At 33.8% G+C, this 22,573-nt stretch overlaps 1 protein-coding gene across 1 annotated transcript; it reads left to right on the forward strand.

Annotated features, from left to right (window-relative positions):
• The first annotated feature begins 9,391 nt into the window (after positions 1-9,391).
• On the forward strand, positions 9,392-13,490 carry LOC109337376 (ENHANCER OF AG-4 protein 2-like). The gene is made up of 8 exons (XM_019574342.1): positions 9,392-9,607; positions 9,699-9,720; positions 11,501-11,557; positions 11,642-11,723; positions 12,323-12,418; positions 12,532-12,656; positions 12,742-12,760; positions 12,847-13,490. The coding sequence occupies exons 1-8, from the start codon at positions 9,505-9,507 to the stop codon at positions 13,141-13,143; spliced, it is 801 nt and encodes a 266-aa protein (XP_019429887.1). The 5' UTR covers positions 9,392-9,504; the 3' UTR covers positions 13,144-13,490.
• Positions 13,491-22,573: the final 9,083 nt, after the last annotated feature.

Here is a 22,573-nt window from a genome sequence, read left to right on the forward strand (position 1 = left end):
AACTTGCAACATAGATCCATCTTTAATTACGGCTCTAGTTGAAAGATGAAGGCCTGAGACTCACACTTTTCATCTTCCGTGTGGTGAATGTACGATTACTTTGGAAGATGTTTCACTCCAACTAGGAGTTATTGTTAATGAGTTATCGGTAGTCGGACCAACTTTTTTTTATTGGAATAAATTGTGTTTGGAACTTTTGGGTAAGGTTCCAATTAAAGGAGTAGATATGTGAGGATGTGAGTTAAAATTAACTTGGTTAATTCAAAACTTAAGCCAACTCCCAAATAGCCCTACACAACTACAACTACAACAATATTGTAGGGCACGCATCCTTTGGATTATTGGTGGAGAGTTGATACCCGATAAATCCAAAAGTCGAGTACATTTAATGTACTTACCTTTACTTTGGGACCTAACAAGAGTTAACCGATATAGTTGGAGTTCAGCTTGTTTGTCTAACTTATATCGGGAGTTGCATAAGGCAACAAAATCAAATGCAAGGGCCATGGGTGGCTGCTTGCTGCTTTTACAATCTTGGGCGTGGTATCGCCTACCTTTCACTGCACCTAGGGTGAATACTATACCAACTTATCCATTTGCTTCTAGGTAATATCTATTTCTACCCACACAAATTTTTTATCTACAACTAATTTCTTTCTTTTTCCTATCATAACTAATATAAATTTTATATAAGTGGGGTCTTGGAAACTGTATCTTTATAGGAGTTCCACATGGGGATTTAACAACATTTAGGTCACGCATAGATCAAATGGATGCCAACGAAGTAACATTTTAAAATCTTACCATTACAAATTGACAGAATATTTTCATTTCCTAATAATATGTTCTATTTCTTTTTTTTTTTGTAGTTTAAATGGCTCCCATACGAGACTTATAACAAAAATATCTCACGTCATGTCCAACAAGATAAGAAGGTGTGGACTGCATGCACAGCTTTGATTTGTTTCTCAATCGTCAAATGGCATCAAACAGGCCGAGTCAAACTACAATTTGGCTTCGTTCAAGACATTCGACGATCACCAAAGAATATTGATGCCCTATACAAAATTGACAAACACGGAAATCAATACGCAAATTGGACCACTAGGCATGCAAAATGGATTGATCATTGGACTCATAGCAAGGATCAAGTCTTGCAAGGACTTCCAATCCAAAATCCATCTCATACACAACAATATATGAATTTGTATTTAACCAGTTCTAGACCAAACTTATCTGATGATTTACTTCTACGAGACCCATGCCAAATAAATTATCACCAAACTCAACAACAACCATACGTACCTACACCACCCACACATCGTACACCAATGTTTCAACCTATGATGAACCAACCCATGATGTCACAACAATTTATGTCACAACAATTGATGTATCAACCGTCAATGTTTACCTCTTACAACATTCAACCAAGAACAATGTCTTTTCAATATGAACTGTCGCAACACCGTCGCATTGATGATATCATGCCTCATCGTCACTCTTTCTCTATAGATGATAGTGACTTCATGAATAACTTATTGGGTACACCTCAATCATCAAATATGTATTTTAATGATATGAGGTTTACCTTAAATCAAGATGATGGTGCTGGACCAAGTTCTTTCATGGTTGATAATAATGTTTTGCCTACCGCAGAGACAAATACAATTGAAGATCAAACTACAATTAAAGATCACACTACAGTTGAACATCAAGTAAGGTCAATACGTCATAGGCAACCACGTAGGTGTGGAACAGGAAGACATTTAGAGAATTTTTAAAATTATTATTTATGTAACCTAACTTAATTTTAAATGAATTTCATTTTTATTTCAATTTGAATTTACCAATTACACTTTATTTATATCGCAACATCTGGCTCCAAACATTACAAAATATGCCCATTAAATCAATTATCTTTTATAAAAATTAAAACAATTACAAATTTAAAAGCAATTTCAAAAATGCCCTAATCAATATAACAAAATAAGGCCCATAATGATTTTTTTATACTGGACTTAGGCCCAACATACTAAGAAGTCGTCCTTGCAGAAGACGACCTCAATACACTCAGAAGTCGTCTCTTGCGAAAGAGACGTCACCCTACTCAAAAGTCTCTTCTTGTAGAACCAACTTCCCTACATCATGAAGTCTACCTTCTTCAAACCGACTTCTTTATGGTAAAAGGCATCCAATTACCAAATCAACAGCTCTGATTAACCACACTTTCATCCAACAACTAAAATAACAGTTCGCTTCAGTGTGAACTTCTACTCAGTTCGCAAATTAGTCTTTGCCATATTTATTCAATTACTTAGACCATTGGCTTATGCACAATACCACCTAAAAGAACTTAATGTGTATTCATATCTATTAGTGGCGTGAATCAATGCTTTTTGCATATATCAATTCACTCTTTCTATTAATGAAGAGACAAATACTTCAAAAAACAAAGAGAAATTAATTTTGAATGACACATTTATCCTTTTGATTACAATTAAATTATATTTTTGTCATTAAAAATAAATGGAGAAACATGTAATTTGTCATTGTTCCAATTGATTTTGCATTTTTGCATCCATGTAAATTTTGCATTTTGAAAATAAATAACATTGATAGGGTTCATGAGATTGATAGCGGGGGTAGAAGTTTTGGATAATCAAATTTAGAGAGGAATTAGGGATATGAGTGGAAATGTGGAATTAGGGTGACCAACTAAGGAAACGAAGCAAAATATCTTAAAATTCGTGTTTTATTTTATTTTATAAGTTTATTGCCACAAAATATTTTTATATTACTTTGTTACTTAAACATATGCAGTAAATAATATGACATTCCATTTGTCAAACCAGCTCAATGAATTCAATTCAAAGTGTCCAAATATGTAAGGACAAAACTGGTTAAAAATATTTTAGAAATTAAACCCCAAATTGAATAAATTATTGAACACCATAAATATATTTAAACCATAATAATTTGTGCAATAAGCTTATAGAACCTTTTAGGACAACTACATGATGTGCGCTTAACTCTATATCGTCTCTATTTATAAATAAATTATTGATCTAATTTTTGGACATAGAAAACTTGTAAACTTAAGATTCTTCCTAATTTAGAATTCATATTTTTTTTTTTAAATTTAAATTAGTTTTCTAGTTACTTCATCATGATTTCAAGTCTGGATAGTATTTATCTTTATATTTTTGCTCGTTTAAGTTTAATCTCTATAAATTTTGTTTGTTAAATTAGTTTTTTTGTTTTTGTTAAATATATTAGTTATTATAGTTATAAATTATTTTTTAAATAAAAATTAATTGATAAAAATATACATATTAAAATTAAAAAAATTAAACAATAAAAATTCTAACATCTAAGTATTGGGCCAAAAGTTTCTTTAAATACCATCACTATAAAAATAAAGTGTTACTTTCATTCCTTAATTTTTTGGGCACTACTAATAATATCTCATCATCTTATAGATAAGAAACTAATTTTTTTTAGATAGTTTAACTATCTTTTCTAACAAGTGTTTTTTACCTAGAAATCAAACTTTTGACCTATTGGTCTATCTCGAGATCTAGTAAAACCTTACATTACTAGACCAATACTTTTAAATATGTTAAACTTATTTTCAATACACTTTATGATAGTTTTTTATTTCTAGTTACTTTTGTTGTTGTGTTCCACAGTTATAAAAACTAATTTGTTTTCATAATTGTAAATATATGTGGCAACTTAGTAATGTAATTTTACTCTTGTAATAAAATAAGAATTTTCATTTTTCTAGAATTAATGTTATGAGTTTGCTTGCTTCCTAAAGAAATAGACTTGATTTAGACTTGATTGATTTAATATATTAAGTGAATATTTTCCCATATGTCAGAAAAGTTAATATTCTTTACTCTCCGTGTAACTATTTTCTTATAACATTAGAAAAATTGAATAAAAATGTTTATCATAGTTAGAATTAGTATACACTCATATTATTAATATGTAGCATATTAAACAAATATATTAATATTTATGCACTTTGCCATCAATAGTATATTAAGCATATTAATAGTTATATACTTTACAATCAGTCAATAGTATATCAAGAATTGTCCATGAAGTTCTTTCACTTTTTCAAAAATTCTAAGAATAGAAAGGATTTGCTTGCAATGAAGATTGATTTAGAGAAAACATATGATAATATTAATTGCGACTTTTTGGAACTAACTTTTTATGATTTTAGGTTTCCGCATCAGATTATCTCTTTGACTAAGTGTTATGTAAGGACATCAAGTCTCAGTCTTATGTGGAATGGTAATCGTCTTGATAGTTCAGCTCTTATTCATGGCCTTAGGCAAGAGGACCCTTTGTCGCCCTACTTGTTCCTTTTGTATATGGAAAAACTATAACATTTGATTCAATAGATAGTGGATGAGGGAGCTTTGAAACCCCTAACTATTCCTCAGGGAGGTCCTCCTATTAGTCATCTTTTATTTATGGATGACATTTTACTATTTTGTCATGCTAGTAACACACAGGTTTCTCTTGTAGCAAAATTTATGGAAAAGTTTAGTCTTGCATTTGGTTTGCGCATTAACTCAAGCAAGTATAGATTTTTCTGCACTAATTCTATTACTCGCAGTAGGAGGGATACTTTGTCGAGGACTTCAAGTATGTTGTTTGCTCCAGACCTCGAGAAATATCTCGACTTCCCTATTTTATCGAGAAGGGTCAAGCAAACTCATTTCAATCATATCTTGGATAACATCAAAACACGTTAGTCCTCTTGGAAGATGAATTACTTGAATAAAGCGGGTATGGTTTGCTTGACCAAATCTTTGTTAACTTCTCTTCCAGTCTACAATATGCAAGAAATGTGGTTTGCTTCAAGTGTGTGCAATGCTATAAACACTCAAGTTCGTCACTTTATATGGAAAACAAATAGGTCTAACAAAGGTTGGAATCTAATATCTTGGGAAAGGAGATGAAAGGTAAATTTATGGGAGGTCTATCTATTTGTGATTCTCGCAAGAATAATGTGGCTCTTCTAGGAAAGTTGATTTGGAAGCTTTGGCAGGAACCATAATGCCTTTGGGCGATGATTTATAAATCTAAATACATATGTGGTCAATGCCTAAGGGTTTCAGATTTATGGTTGAATGAAACTTGGCACTTTGGTCATCTCTACTCTCTCATTCCCTCTGGTGTTAAGGATAACATTAATCTATTGATGAGATCTATTGGGAAAACTCTCTTTGTCACTAGTTGTTGGATGGGATCCATGACTAGGATTTATTCTTCAGCCTCTACATATAATTGGTTTACATCTAATTCAGGGATTGTTATTTCCCAGGTGCATCAGATGCAATGAGCACTCATTTTGGAAGGCAAAAATCCCGGAAATAATTTAATTTTTGTTTTGGTTAGTCTTACACGACGCTATCCCTATTGGAGAACAAAGCCACTATGGAAACAAGACAACAACAATAATAGTTAATCGATTAACTGTATAGTTAATCAATTAACTGGGTAAGTGTTAATCGATTAACACAACTGTTAACCGATTAATTGTTTAGAAAATCAAGTGAAGCATTGGTTGAACAATTATTGTAATTGACACATTTTAAACGTTTTACACATTTAACACATAACACATGTTGAGTTGTTTTACAACATGTGTTTATTAGCTTGTTAGAGAGTTGGTTAGGTTAGTTGCATTGTTTGCTTTATAAGACATTGTATATAAACAACACTCTCTTGTATCATTTCAATTCAATGAAAAATATACGAATATTCATTTTATGCTTCCGCAATATTTTTCGCAATATGGTATCAGAGCCTCCATTCTGGAGGTTTTGATCACCACCGATGCACATTCTCCGCAATAATTATTATCTTTCTCTTCCATGATCCAATAAATATTGTGGATGAGAAGGAAGACAAAGGCTACCTTGAAAAGCAAGCAATACATGTGCAAAATTTGCACCAAGAGGTTCAAGAGAGAATTCAATGGAAGAAGATCAAGAATTGGTGAAACAACAACACGTGCACCAAGAGGTTCACCCATTTAATGATTCTTATGGTGATGGATTTGACAGTACCAGAAATATTGTCTATGCTCAAGGAAGCTGCGTATGAGACAAAGAAAAAGGCTGCTCTAAAAACAGTTGAGAAGAAGCAGAGCAAGGTTGAGGAGATTAACAAGCTTCTTGACTAGGAGATATTGCTTACTCAGGAAAAGCTAAGGAAAGAAAAGACACATTACATGCAATGGGCTAATGGCAATGCTCAGTTAGAAAGGCTAAGAATATTTTGTATAACTTATAAAATTGTCATCCTAACAAGAAAATCTTGTATATGGAGACCTTCTTTGGGGATACCGTCTACAAATGTAGAGGAATCAGTTATATCTTTTGTAATATGAGACAAGAAAAGAGTCTCATAATCTTTGATTTCTTCATAAGTCTTCTCTTTCATGCGGGAGGTAAACTCCTTCCAATCAAAATCACCAACCACAAACCTCATCAATATTTTCACAAAGGAAGCAAGCATGGGTGAAGAATTGAAACCTTTTTCAGAGAACGTTGATGAACTTTCCCAAAATCTTGTGAAGGAAACATCTATACTAAATAATAAAGAAGACACACTGAAGAAGGAAGAAGCTAGTATGTGAATTTTTTGAGACAATATATTCCAAATCTATAGTATTAGTGCTATGCAAGATTGTGATCATGCTTTGAAGATTGTTATAACCCATTTTCAAGAACCTATTTGTAAAGGGATGATTAAAAATGATGTCTAGAAAATGTATAAAATTCATGCCAAGAAAGTGAATACTATGATCAGGAGCAACTAGAAAGCTTCAACAATGTAAAACCATGGGAATATGGTCAAGATTTTTTACCAGGAAAATAATCAAGTGATTGAGAAAATCCAATCAAATCAGGATCGAGATTCCGATCCATCACATTGTTATCAAATCAAATTATCAAGCTGAAGTCATTAACATTTACCCTTCAGCTTGAGGGGGCTATTGGAGAACAAAGCCACAATTGAAATAAGACCACAACAATAATAGTTAATTGATTAATTGTATAGTTAACCAATTAACTGGGTATATGTTAATCGATTAATTGGTTAGAAAATCAAGTGAAACATTGGTTGGACAATTATTGTAATTGACACATTTTAAACATTTAACCCATGTTGAATTGTTTTACAACATGTGTGTATTAGCTTGTTAGAGAGTTGATTAGGTTAGTTGCATTGCTTGCTTTATAAGGTATTGTATATAAACAACACTCTCTTGTATCATTTCAATTCAATGAAAAATATACGAATATTCATTTTACGCTTCCGCAATATTATTCGCAATACTCCCTTGCAAAAAACATAGTCACAAATGTAACCCAGGAATGGATATTTTCAATGCTTAAACAACCCAACATGAATATGTATTTTCAGGCTATTTGTGGAACCGGCGCTAGAGCAACAACATGGTGACTGACAATAATAAAAGGGGCATTAATGATTAAGTTTACAAGTTTATGAATGATTGTTTTGATGAGGTTTGTTACAATAGGTTTCATCAGTCAATGATTGTTCTGATGAGGTTTGTTATAACATGTTTCATCCATTCAGTGATTATCCTCAAGGTTTTCAATGGATGCCACCACCAACAGGTTGGATAAAATACATACGGTGGGTTTTGTGCAAGATCTTCTACTATGATAAGTGGTGGGGTCTTAAGAGATGATCAATGAATTTGGATTGTGGGATTTTCTTGCAGGGAAGGTAATGGTGATATGATTCTCACGGAGGTAACTGTCACAAAACGAGATTTCAATGTTGCTGGGTCAAAATGATTCGATTACTGAAGCAACACTTGTTGAGAGGGGTAGCTACGAACCCCAAAAGGGATTAATTCCTTATCAAAAAGGTTAGGAATACCTTTGATAGTACCAAAAAAGGTATCTCTAAACTCTTATGTGAGCTAGATTGTTTTGAAATTCTGCATGATTTGAATAATAGGAGCGACATTCATCTCCATCAGTACGTGATCTTGACGGTAGATATGTTAGATCTTTTGTATCTAAGTCGGAAAGTTTCTATTGTTCATGTCATAAGGAATCACAACATGGTAGCAGATAGAATTATGGCCTTGGCAAATTCTAGTCCAACTACTAATTGTATTCATTATAACACACCTCCATTTCAGGTCTTGGGTGCTCTACAACTTGACGGCAGGGGATAATTTCCATTCTTCATGTTTTTGTTTTTAGTTTTCATTATGTACCAAAAAAATAGTATATTAAGTATATTAATAATAAAAGGTCCCCATTTATTAGAATTAAATCATGATAATATGGCTAAAAATGTTTTAACTATGGATATTTGTAAAATTTAAATCACTTTTCTAATATTTTGTTATTTTCTTCCTTAAACAGATATTTATCCTCATAAAAATCTTTGATGATACTGCACTGCACATGCTATATAAGTGCATGCCATTTTTCCTTTTAGATAATTTAAGAGAAATATATTATTAATAAGATAATATTATTATGGTAATCAAGCATATAAGATCATCATGTTGCCATTTTAATATTATCTCATCATTTTCATTATACTAGTCTTTTTGTCAAGTTTCTCGACCTAAATTGTTTTGATTTGTGTTGTGCAATTATGCATGTGAATTGTGTTTTAATTTTTGGAGTATCAATGTTAGCTTGTTAGCTTAAAATTGATAAAAAAAATGTTTTAGGGAATATAATTTGAATTACTGCATGATTTTTTTAAAAAACATACGGGCCGTGGAATTCAATCGAACCAAAGTATTTATTGTTGGTTCATTTTGGTGGCTACACAAAATTCAGCATTAACCGAACTAATATCCAGTTCCTTACATAAATTATACCAAAAAATGATTGAAATGAACCATTACACTTATAGTAGGATATACACTTCTACCAAGTAAAGTTCACATGTTTGAATAAGCCTATAGTAAAACCTTGAAAAATTACATGAGAATTTTAATGATATATCTTGTTATAAAATCTAATCCTTAATAAAAAAATATACAATTTTGTGAGACAAGCTACTTTTTAGAAAAATAGTTGCAAAATCATACATAATTTTTTGAGAAAAATATATATTGAGAGTGTAAAAAAATTTTATACTATCATTACATTATTTATTTTAGATAATTCACATATTGTGCATACATATCTATATTAGTGTATAGATATTACACTATATTTTTTCACGTTCTAGAAACCCCCATTTCAGAGTTTTATGAATGAGTCAGCCAATCATAATAGGACAAGCGTTAGCCAACTCTTGGCTAACTTCAAGGTTCAAATACCTTCACGAGGAAGTATAAAAATGTCCTCGTCAAAATAAACGTTTAAACCCCTCAAAAGGCCAAAACCAACCCCAATTACATTCTTCATTTCTGATTTTCTGATCTTCTGATCTAGGGTTGTTCTAAGAAGAACAAGTTGTGAAGTCATGGCGGCGCAGCAGCAGAACCTTGAGAAGATGCAGCTCCGCCAGAGTTACCGCAATCTCTGGCACACCGATCTCATGAGCACAATTCAAGCTGATTGTCCTTGTAACTAACTCTTACTCATTCTCTTTCAATTATCGGTTTAGTTTTTAACATTCGTACATTGACACTGTGTGTGAAATTTAATTGCGTGCAGATTGTTGCTTCGCGGTGTTGTGGTAAGTGATCTCGAACTTTCTGTTACTACGTTTTTATAGATATTTGATATGCTTCAATTCGATATAGCTATTTGATATAGTGTTATCAATATCGGACGATACTAATAGATGAACATGACCACATATCGCTCATACATTAAAACCAGTCCGGTTTTCGGTTTTCTTAAAAGAAATTAAAATTAATTGAATTTTTATGAAAATGTTGATATAATATATGTATATTTAATCTCTGATATATGGTTTAATTGATGATCTATCAGTTAAACTGTAATATCACTATATTCGCTTCTGAGTATTGTTGGTATGATATTAATAACATTGATTTGATATGCTTCATTTTGATATGGCTATCTGATCTGCTTCAATTCAATATAGCTGGTTCAGTTCCATTTAGTGTTTCCTCTTTGTAGAGAATTAGATTAGATGTTTGATCGTTCCCTTCCTGGTTTAAGATCTTGGATGTATGTTGACTTGCATTGACTCACGAAATTGCTTGAGATATTTGCGTATACAATTTCCGCACTATATCCAAATTGATAGATTTTTTTTGAAGATATGTTCATATGAGGTCACTGTGAGAGTAAACTGCAATGTAATATGTTGCGTAAACTTCTGTATTTTTAGAGCCGTGGAAGAAAATGTGAAAAACATCAATATTGTAGCCTTGTAGGACTAACACAAACGATGCTCATTATTCCGGGTGGTTTAAGAATTATGATTATTCTAATAATGACAGGGAGACGTTAAAATGACTAATTAAGAATTATGACTTGTAGGACTAAAACAAACTATGCTCATTTTTCCGGCTGGTTTAAGAATTATGATTATTCTGATACTGATAGGGAGATGTTAAAATGACTATTAGGGATCTCTGTTTGTAAGCACAATTCCATGGGCATGGAACTCATGGAAGTTAGGTGATGAGTGAGGAAGGGCTGCATTACAGTTCCCTCTGTCTGGTCCCAAAAAAGTTATAAGACAGTGTTATTCCACATTCAACAAAGTGATAGGGTCAAATTTTGATATTATATTTTAATGATAAATATTGGGGTCTATATTTTGGTTGTGAATTATTGGAACTAATCTATCTCCCCAAGGAAAAAGAGTGAGCCTGAGCGCAATGATAACTGGTTAGGTTGCTGCCTTATGATGTAGAGATTATGAGTTCAAATACTGCAAAGAGCCTCTCACTTGCAGGGTTAAGTTTGCATATATCTAACCCCCTAGACTTGTGCATTGGGCCTCCCTTTCGTTTAATCTTTCTCTCTGAGGAAACTATCTTACTTTGATCTTTTGAGGAGTTGCCGTGTCTTTGTCCACCAGTAGCCAGTTGATAATTGTGCTATTCATTATTACTAAAAGTTGCTGGGGGTTGTGGAGTGGGTATGTTACTTAGCTTAATGAAGTTAAGTGGTATTCTTTTCTGAAAGTGTATATTCATTGATATAAGTTGCATCCTCAGGCTTCAATTCAGAGTAAGCCATGTAAGTTTGCTGTGTGATCTAACATGTGCTTTGAGCTTGTTTCCTTTTCCTAGTATATAGTTGCATTCTAATGTTGATTTTCTGTATGGTCTTTTTGTATCACCCATCTTAATATTTAATCTCTGGATGTGTGTGTGCCTTTTCAATGAACCTGATTCTTGAAATAATATTTTACATCTGCACTGCATTTCATTTGGATCACAATTTTAATGGACCTGCATTGAAGACATACGTGTGGTTTTTAGTCTATTCTCCTCTGTAGTAAAGAGTAACAATTTTCTGTTGTCTTATTGTAGTGCACCATGTGTATCATACCTGCTTCGCAAACGAGCTCTTTATGATGATATGTCAAGGTAATTGATACTTTTCTTTGTTTTCAAGCTTTCAAGACTTACATGATCTGTTGATGACTCACCTCTTTGTCTTGCTTGTTCCAGATACACGTGTTGCGCTGGTTACATGCCCTGCAGTGGTCGCTGTGGAGAAAGTAAATGTCCTGAATTTTGCCTTTGCACCGAGGTATGCTCGTTTTGTTTCCATTTATATAATTTCATATACCTGATATTGGTAGCTGTTCTGATAGGTATTTTCTGTGGCAGATTACCCCTCCCAGGGACCTTTGTTTTATGTGAACCTAGATTTAAGCTGGATTTTGAGAAAGTTTACGATCAGTTCAATTGAGTATTTCGGAACAGTGTTTTAAACCTTAATGCTATTTATTCTATTGACCCAAGGGTGTCTTTCAAAGACCACTTTTTATGTCATTGTTAAATGATAAACTGAAGAGGACTCAGGAAGGGAGTTCCTCTTCCCCCTTGTGGTGGATATGCTGACTAGGTTGTTGAGTTGGCACATTTGAAAGGATGAAAATGTGTTTAAAACTAGAGCTGAAGTCAACTTGGTTGTTTGATTTAAATGTCAAGCTTTTTAAGTCGAGGAACCCCTGAAAAAATTAGAAAAGAACATTTAAGCTTTTATTTATAAGTTTTTTACCATTAAATTAAATGCATGCATGAATCTTCTGAACCTGGTTTTCTTGGTCACTTCCGAATTTCCTGTGGTTATTTCACACAGTTTTTCTTCACCTGTTAAATGTATTTTATGCATTGTTGTTTCAGGTTTTCCTCTGCTTTGGAAACTCAGTGGCCTCAACTCGCTTTATGTTGCAAGATGAATTTAACATTCAAACTACACAATGCGATAACTGCATCATTGTAAACTCTCCCCCCTCCTTCTCTTCACACGTGACACACACGTTCGCAGACAGATAGACATTGAAGAATATTTTTTAATGATACTCTGTTAACTTATTTGTAATCTTGTTTAGGGTTTCATGTTTTGCCTTCAACAACTTGCATGCATATTTTCTATTATTGCCTGTATTGTTGGAAGTCAAGAAATTCAAGAGGCTTCTCAGTTGCTAAATTGTTTGGCTGACTTTGTGTACTGCACGTAAGGCTTCCTCTTCACTCTCATCAATCAATTGTGCCCTTTATAGTGGAAAGCATACTAAATTTATGTTTCTTTTTATATGCAGGGTGTGTGCATGCATGCAGGTAAGTGTTTCAATTGTCACTCATAATCAGTCCATCATTATGTTCAATTTGCATGATGATTATTACTAAATAAATTTTATTTGCAGACACAACACAAGATTGAAATGGACAAGCGTGACGGGAAGTTTGGACCCCAACCAGCAATGGCAGTGCCCCATGCTCAGCAGATGTCACGCTTTGATCAGCCGATTCCTCCTTCGGTTGGGTATCCGCCACAACCAGCATACGGACAGCCCTATGGTTATCCACCTGCCCCACCTCCACCTTATCAAGGTTATCCACCTGCCCCACCACCACCTTCTCAAGGCTATCCACCTGCCACTGGTTACCCCCCTGCTGCATATCCTCAGCAGGGAATTCCCCCTTCTGGCTATCCTAGGTGATTAGTTAAGCATGCTTCGTGTTACTCTTCAGCACCTATTGATTGTCCATAATCAGTGTTTAGACATTTCCTTCAAGTTCATATCAGTGTCAAGAATTCATACTTTTGTGGTGAAATGCGGTAGCTAGATTGATTAGGTGTTATCAAATTTTGATTACAGTTCTGAAATGTTATTGTTATTCTTGGCGTGTGGCCCTTTCTGATACTTAGCCTTTTATTTTTATACTGGTCTGATTGTTGTCTAAATATACTTACATGGTTCTCTTTTGTTATGTGCAATACGCTGCACAATGTCCTGTCCCAAATATTACCCATGATTCAATACTACGTTTCATACTTTCATGCCCACTTGTGCTCAGATGAGTAGTTCAGGAAACATATTTACCATTAAGTGTAGTTAAAACTATGTTTATTCAAAATTAAAGGTAAAGATGTGTCTTCAACAATTGATTTGGGATAATTCAATAGTTTCTGTTTCTCCCACCAATTGAGAGACAACAATGAAACATGCAATTGTTCGAACTTAAAAGAATGTGTTTGATGGTAAGAAATGGGGTATTCATTAAAACTATGACGAGATGTTTGGAAAGTGTTCTTACAGATTTAATCTCAGGAATAGCATCTCCATTGGAGAATTTCATTTTCATTTTTATTTAGATCTAATATACTATTTTATAATTTATTATACATATTTGTAGAGGCGTAGATTAAGAATAAAATTTATATTTTCTCCATAATTACAAATATAATTCTTATTCTGTGAGTCTTCACACACCCACAAAACTCATTGTATCCCTTGGGGCACATCTCAATGATGAAACTTAAGGCTTATAAAGCCTTCAAACTTTCATCCTCCAACCAATATGGGACTAGTGAATTTTTTCATTTCACAAACTCAAAAGTCACAATAAATGGTCTCATTAATGTGCATTAAAACTATTTCAAAAACTCATCATTTTCAACAAATTCTAACAATCCCCCACTTGAAATTGAAAAACGATTTCCGGGAATTTATGTGGTCTCAATAAGATTGTGCATAAACAAAGGTATCATATGACTTGAACATTTGCATAGTAAATAAGATCCAGATTTTACTAGAGTGACTCGTAGCCTTGAACTCTATTTTCGGCATCAAACCACACACAACCTTTTCAAAGGTGTATTCTGTAAAAATCTGTGCTTAAAGGCCAGGCACATCTATCCTAGTGTAGTGAAAGCTCCAGAAATTTATGCCCCAAAATTTTATAGAAAGCGGCCCCCACTTTCACATTCACATAGGTGAGTCTATCAAGAATACTCCTGTACCCTAGGTACTCCACTCCAATTGGAGTATAAATCTTATTAAGAGTTTTAACTCATCCTTCCATATGCTGCAGGAATCATGTTTCTCATAATTTTATAGCATGCTCATTCTCATGTCACTTTACAACTTGTTATTACCCATTGAACCTATTTCTTGAGATCTCCAATCAGTTAGGTCGGATTACCATCATGAGTGATCCTCGTTCTAACGGTAATAGACCCATACTCTTAGAAGTATTATGGACTTTCTCTCTAGCTAGTCCTTTCGTCAAAGGATATGCTAAGTTATTCTCAATGCGCACATGGTCCACTCTAATAGCTCTTGTAGAGAGTAACTCTCTAATGGCGTTGTGCTTACGACGAATTTGTTGTTTCTTACCGTTATAAAAGTGGTTCTCAATTTTTGCAATAGCCAGGGTACTATCACAATGGATCAACCCAACTAAAACCGGTTTTTCCCATAGGGAATCTCTGCAAGCAAGCTTCTCAGCCAACTTGTTTCTTCACTAGTTGTTGCTAGTGCTATCATCTCAGTTTCCATAGTGGATCGAGCCAAAATAGTCTGTTTCTTTGACTTCCAAGAAACAACCCCACCAGCTATGCTAAATATACAGCCACTAGTTGCTTTGGAATCATCTGAAAGAGTGTTCCACTCAGCATCGTCGAATCCTTCTAGGACAGCTGGAAACCTTAGAAAATATAATCTTAGATTCATTGTTTTCTTAAGATATCTCATTACAATTTCTATAGCATGTCAATGCTCCATACTAGGTCTACTGGTAAATCTGCATAATAATCCCACAACATAGGCAATGTCGAGTCTAGTGCAATCACCAATGATGCTAGCATACTCAGCTTGTCTTACACCTTCACCAGTGTTCTTAAAAAGTTTTACACTTGGATCATATAATGTGCTAGCAGGTTTACAGTCAAATTATTTGTATTTCTTTAGGATCTTTTCCACATAGTGAGATTGATCCAAAAAATTCCTTCTTTTGACCTAGTAATTTTTATATCAAGGATTACATTTGCCTCCTCAAGGTCTTTCATATCAAAGTTGTTACACAATAATGATTTCACATTATTCACAACATGAATGTTAGAACCAAATATGAGTAGATCGTCTACATATACACATATGATGGTTCAAATATCATTTTCTGATTTGTAATAAATACATTTGTCACTTTTATTCACCTTAAACTCAATCGAGACCAAGTTGTTAAACTTTTCATGCCACTGTTTAGGTGCTTGCTTAAGACCATACAACGCCCTATCTAACTTGCAGACATTATTTTCTTGCCCATGTATTACAAAACCTTCAGGTTGTTCCATATAAATTTCTTCATTCAAATCACCATTTAAGAAGGCAGTCTTAATATACATTTGATGTACTAGTAAATTATGTATCACATCGATCGATATTAGTACTCTAATGGATGTTATTCTAGTAACAGGTGAAAATGTGTCGAATAAATCTACATTTTCTCTTTGCTTAAAACCCTTAGCTACAAGGCGAGCCTTGTATTTATTCACTATGCCATCATGTTTTAGTTTCTTTTTCAAATACCCACTTACAACCAATAGGTTTACAGCCAGGAGGCAAGTCAGCTAAATGTCAAGTCTTGTTAGACTCTAGAGAATCTATCTCATCATTTATGGTTTACCGCCACAAATCAACATCCAAATAAGTCAAAGCTTCTTGGAGTGTTGATGGATCATCTTCCAATGTATAGACCATATAATCAGGTCCATACTCTCTAGCAGTCCTTGCTCTTGTACTTCTTCTAGGTTCTATTTCTAACACATCGTTATTATCATTATTGCTAATCACAGGTATGTGACTAGTTGTTATGCCCCACTATTCCTCAATTTAAAACGGGAATTTTATTTCATTGAAGTCAACATCCTTAGACTAATGATCACTTTTGTATTAAAGTCATAAAACCTATATACCTTGTTGTTTACAGTATACCCATGAATACACATTCATAGGCTCTACTTGTGAGTTTAACTTTCTTGGGGTCTGGTATCTGGACATAAGCTAGACAACCCCAAGTTCTCAAATAAGACAAGTTTGGTTGTCTATTCTTAATAATTTCATATGGGGGATTTTACTTTTAGCCTTGGGAACTCTATTTAGCACATAATATACAGTTAATAAAATTTCACCCCACCAAGAGGATGCTACACATTAAAGTTCTATTCTTTCTTTCAGCTTTACCATTCATTTCAGGTGAATATGGTGCAGTTGTTTCATGAATAATGTCATTTAATTTATAAAAATCATTAAACATGTTAGAGTCATACTCAGTGTCTCTATCGCTTATGAGTTTCTTTATTTTCTTGCTAAGCTGATTTTCAATTTCAGTTATATATAACTTAAACATGTCAAGTGTTTCACTTTTATTTTTCATAAGATATACATAAGTACATCATAATAAAAGTGATAAAATAATATTTACCATTTCTAGTTAACGTTTCATCTAATTCACATATATTTGAGTGTATTAAATCTAAAGGCTCAAATTCTCGCATAACTGATTTATGTGGGTTTTTTGAAATTTTTGCTTTACTGTATGATTCAAAAATTTCAAAATCATTTTTAGATAACTTTGGAATTAAACCTAAGCTACTCAAATTTGAAATTGCACATTTATTAATATGACAAAGTCTAGAATGTCAAATATTAAAATCACATAACATGTAAACAGAATCAGAAATTATATTAATAGAAACATCAACATTTAATTTAAACATGTCATTAATGGTATACCCTTTCCCAACAAATACCCCATTCCTCGTAAGAGTATACACGTCTGCTCCTATGGTGTGGGTAAAACCAGTCTTATTAAGAAGAAAACTAGAAACTAGATTCTTCTTCATCTCTGGAATGTGCATCACATATTTGAGAATCAGAGTCTTCCAAGATGTAAACTTCAGCTCCACATCACCAGTTCCAGCAACAATAGTGGTGTGGGAGTCACCTAACAAGACTTTCTTATCATAAGCTTTAGTGTATGTTTTGAACATAGCACAATCATCGCATACATGGTGGGATACGCCAGTATCTACCCACCATCCATTAGTTCCTCCAACCATAGTGACCTCAGATAATATAGTCACAAATGGCTCATCAACCATGTTGGCCTATGGAGAACGGTCCATAGGTTTATTTTTGCACTTCCGTGCCATATGACATGGCTTCCCACATTTGAAGCAGATGAACAGGTTGCTAGAGTCATTCTTAGCGGGTGATTTAGCATATTTGACCTTTTGAGGGTTCTAATTCTTGTTCTAATTGGTGTTCTTAGCCTTATTCCTACTACGATTCTGATTCCCGAAGTTAGTGTCAGAAGGCTTCAGAACCACACCTGAGAATTACTTCTTAGTGCTATTGTTGGAGACAATCTGCACCTCATCTTTCTGATCTTGCTTACGGGCCTCTTCTTCAATATGAAAACGAGTGATCAGAGATTCCAAAGGGATTTCTTTGGTCTTATGCCTCATAAGGTTTTTGAAGTCCTTCCAGCTAGGAGGCAACTTGTCAATTATGACAGCCACTTGAAATTGCTCATCTAAGGACATACCCTCAGAAATGATCTCATGAGCAATTTTCTGAAGCTCGTGGGACTGAGACTCTACTGATTTATCAGCAGTCATCTGATACTTGAGGTAGCGGCTAACAACATTTTTCTTAGTCCTAGCTTCCTCAGTATTATATTTTTTTCAAGTGCATAGCAAATTAATTTGGCAGACTTGTATGGACTGTAGTAATCATAGAGATCATCAAACAACTGTAACACCCTTTTCCTAACGTTAAAACAATTACATACAAGATCATCGTTTACAATCTTGGTTAATTATATTTTTCTTTTGCTAAAATAGCGTATAATATTTTTTATAACATATGAATATATGGTTCTCTCAGAACTCACCACTTAATCTATAAACTAAACAACAATACATAACGTAATAAACATAACATATGTTTATATATACACATATCATCAGTTCAAAAGCAAATGTCATAGTTCAAGAAAGAGTACACCACCCAGGTCATGCCATCCATATATACACTCCAGCATAATAGGATATATATATAGATACATAGCTATACACACGCAAAAGATCCTATGGTTGGGTGTACACTGAGCTCACAATCACTGCACCAAAAGAAAACTACACGACCATACCATGCACAAACGGACCTTCAAAATCTCAACCCAACATCCTCATGCTACTGTCTCTCAAAACTACCCTCCTCAAGGTCTTCCTCTGGATCCTCATCATCACTAGAAATATATATGATATAATCCCTGACCATAGGTTCGGCTGGAGCGGGGGAGTATGGTAGTGAAGAAGATAGACGTGCCCTCCTTACCGAGCCACGAATATCCGCCCCGTCATCCTAAATCCTCCGACATACCCCATGATAAGAGGATCCATGAGTAAACCCTAGATTGTTTCTCACGACAATAGCGGGTGAATCCGTATGACTCTCATATAATGAAAGACATTGAATACATCGACAGGTCTGAAGTCCCCGAGTCGTCTTAGTAAGACTAGCCAGGGTCACAAGTGGTCCCCCAGCAGAATGTCTCACCGAGGCTCTGGGTGTACACCGAAATGGCGCAACCCTACTTCTGCGGGCATGGTAGGATCCAGAAGATAAGTCAATAAGAGCAATAGGAGAAGGAATATACCTGGCAGTAGCAAGCGGAGGTATTCATCGTAACTCGTAACTGTCTGGTATGTGCATGATATAAATCGCTGGAACGATAGAGAAACAGGGGATTATCACTCTATGCCTTTATGAGAATGAACACCTGATTTCTATCTCTCTCGTAAACACCACCCTAAACCGGTCCACCTCAACCTCCCCCGGTGGGAGAGGTGTGATCTCTACTCGACAGGGAGGAACTACAAAAGAGGCCTCAGAGTCCATCACTACCTATAATGTGAGATTAGAGAGTAAGTATCTCTATATAAGATAAATGATCAACAATTAATAAGGTCATAACATAAAACATATCATACAGGTATTAATATGACAATTTAACCAAATGTATGAGCATGTTGTAATGATTAATGCACTCTTTAATATGATAAGACCAATTATTTTGTGGATGAGTGCATGGAGAAAACGTCTTCTAACTAGTTACACAGACAAGTTATCCCTCTGGGTTCTCAATACAATCTCAGTGTTGTATCTTCCCGCAGACTATGTTACAAATGGTAAACATAGGGACATGAATCTTCTGATTCATACAAAGCATTACTTTTGTTTCTTTTAAAAAGAAGAATCAGGGGAAACCTTTTTTTTAGGGTAATAATAATAAAAAAAAATCTTTGAAACTCAATTATGACATTTTCTTCAAGTTCTAACTCACTGGCTTACTAATCAAAAGGGTTTTCTATTAACTGTAAAAATAGGTCAGTTCCGATAAAATTCAAAAAACATTTCCCCTTCATCATTTGTCAAATCTTTCATAAGCAAAGTCTTCCATTCTTTAAGTTCCATCAAGGATGTCAATATGATATGCCATGAAAATGCTTGATGACAGTTCAATAGTCAATTCAAAGATAGTTCACAGTTCAGAGTTTCAACAGCATATTCAGTTAAATCAATACTCTTATAATCAATTTTCAGTCATAATAATCATTTATATCAACAAAAATAAACATTCAATTTTATTCGCCCATTTCAGTCAAACATATCAATCATAGTTTAGGATTAAATCAATTTACGAACAACTAAGTCTTGCTACTCAATTATTCGCGACCACAGAAATAATATTCGACTATATCCGTATATGGCCTAGCTTAGAGATGCACGAATATATTTGGAATTATTTCTAAGCTCCTAAATAAAGACACTTCTCTCCATACCTTTAACCTTACTGAACTTAATGTTCTTTTGTTGTCGATTGCCCGAGTGTCGAGTACGTGATTAGGTCGTAAAAATTTAATTTCGATATCACTAAGTTTATTCAGATTGTAAAAGAAAACACCTTAATCAGGCTCTAGACATTAGAACATACCCAAATATTTAATTTGGATATAACTAAGATATTGATTAGGTACAAAAACATTTTCAGAGACACTGTTGGTATAAAACTTAGAATTTGACTTAGGAGGCTCGGATTCACTTTAGAAAAATATCAGAAAAATTATTATCTTGACACACACACACATAGTTTCTCGAATTCCCACAATATGGCTACCTGTGTCAACTCTTTACCCACAATACTGACTACCAGTGTCAGTTCTCAAAATCTCACTTTGGTTGCCTGTGCCAATTCTCTAGTGTCGCGGAAGGAAAGAGAGAGAAGGTTGCCGGAAATGCATCAGCAGAGTTTTAGGGGGAGAAAGAAAATTTGAGAGGAATCACCTTCTACTTGATATGCAGATTCTAATGAGGGGAGGAGGCATCTATTTATAGTGTGAGGCCTCAAATGGATGCACCATCCGACGGCCCAAAACGGTGGCCAAATCTCAAACGATCACATGATCCGACGGCTGGAAACTTTCTCCACGTGGATCACCCAAGATCTTCTCCTCCCATTTTTCAACCTTTGGGGCACACCCCAATAATGAAACTTAATGCTTATAAACCCTTCAAACTTCTCTCCTCCAACCAATGTGAGACTAGTGAGTTTTTTCATTTCACAAATTCAAAAGTCACCATAAATGACCTCATTAATGTGAATTAAAATTACTTCAAAAACTCATCATTTTTAACAAATTCTAACATTATTTGGGTCTTATAATTTACTCACACCTTTATTTTATAATAACAAATTATTTATATTTCTTCTTTTCTACCTTTGGGATCCTTATTTACTTATAAAAATAAATATAAGAATGTTCTTGTGTAAAGAGTATTCTTAAGGAATATGAATCTCACAATAGTAAATGAGTGAAGTATATTCTTATTTCGATAAGATTACTATAAAAACAATAGTGAATTACACTGACACCCCCTGTGTTTTGGTGAAATTATACAAACCACCCAGACCTTTTTAAAACTTGCACAAATTACCCCTATTTATACATATATATTACACTAACTACCCTTGTAAGAGATATTAGTGTAATTTCTTAAACAAAAATAGTGACAGGTGTAATTAAGTCAAACAAAATATGTTATATTGTAGAGACAAGTCCAAAAAGTATAAACTTGATGTATATTCATTATTTTTTGTTCGTTAAAAACTACATCAATAAGTCTAAGGAGATGTTTAAATTACTCTCGTATTATATTGTAACTAACCAAAATAAAGAATAAATATTGACTTTTGTACTATTTGGACTTGTCTTCATAATATATCGTATTTTGTTTGACTTAACTACACCCGTTACCATTTTTTATTTAAGAAATTACACTTATCTATCTTACAGGGGTAGTCAGTATAACATATATATATATATATATTTATATATAATTAGGGGGGTTTGTGTAGGTTTTAAAAAAGTTTGGATGATTTGTGTAATTTCACTAAAACTCAGGGGGTGTCAGTGTAATTTACTCTAAAAAAAATGGATATGTTAAGTTTGATATGACATAGTAATTCACTATCCAAGTTTTCGTTGTCTCTTCACTGAACAAAAACGAATTTCGCTACTTATTATCATAAAACTATTGGTTAAGTAATCAAATGTAAAAATGTGTGGATAAGAAATATTCTTAATTTTCAATATTTTGATTATCATTTTTAATACAAATTTTTAATCTTCAAGTTAGACCATCTTGTGTCGGAGTTTTTATTTTGTCCGTCAGTATTGCGGACGTCCTTAATTGCAGCACTGCCCAACAGTGTCCTTAATTGCTCTAGTTGTTTAAAGTATTTAAATAATACAGATTGTAGAGAGAAAATGAGAAAGAAAAAATGTTGAAGTGTAATGCATTGGTGATTTCCTGGCTAATTCACTCCATGGAGGCTTTTATTGTGCAGAGCATCTTATGGATGGAAACAACATTTGAGATTTGGCAGGATCTTCGTGTGAGGTATTATCGGGGAGACATTTTCCGTGTTTCTGAATTGCTTGGTGAAATTCATACATATAGGCAGGGATACATGTCTATAGGATCATATAAAATGTCTATGCCAAGAGTTAGATAATTT

This window comes from Lupinus angustifolius, unplaced genomic scaffold (assembly GCF_001865875.1).
Source record: "Lupinus angustifolius cultivar Tanjil unplaced genomic scaffold, LupAngTanjil_v1.0 Scaffold_5_171, whole genome shotgun sequence".
Classification (NCBI taxonomy): Eukaryota; Viridiplantae; Streptophyta; class Magnoliopsida; order Fabales; family Fabaceae; genus Lupinus; species Lupinus angustifolius.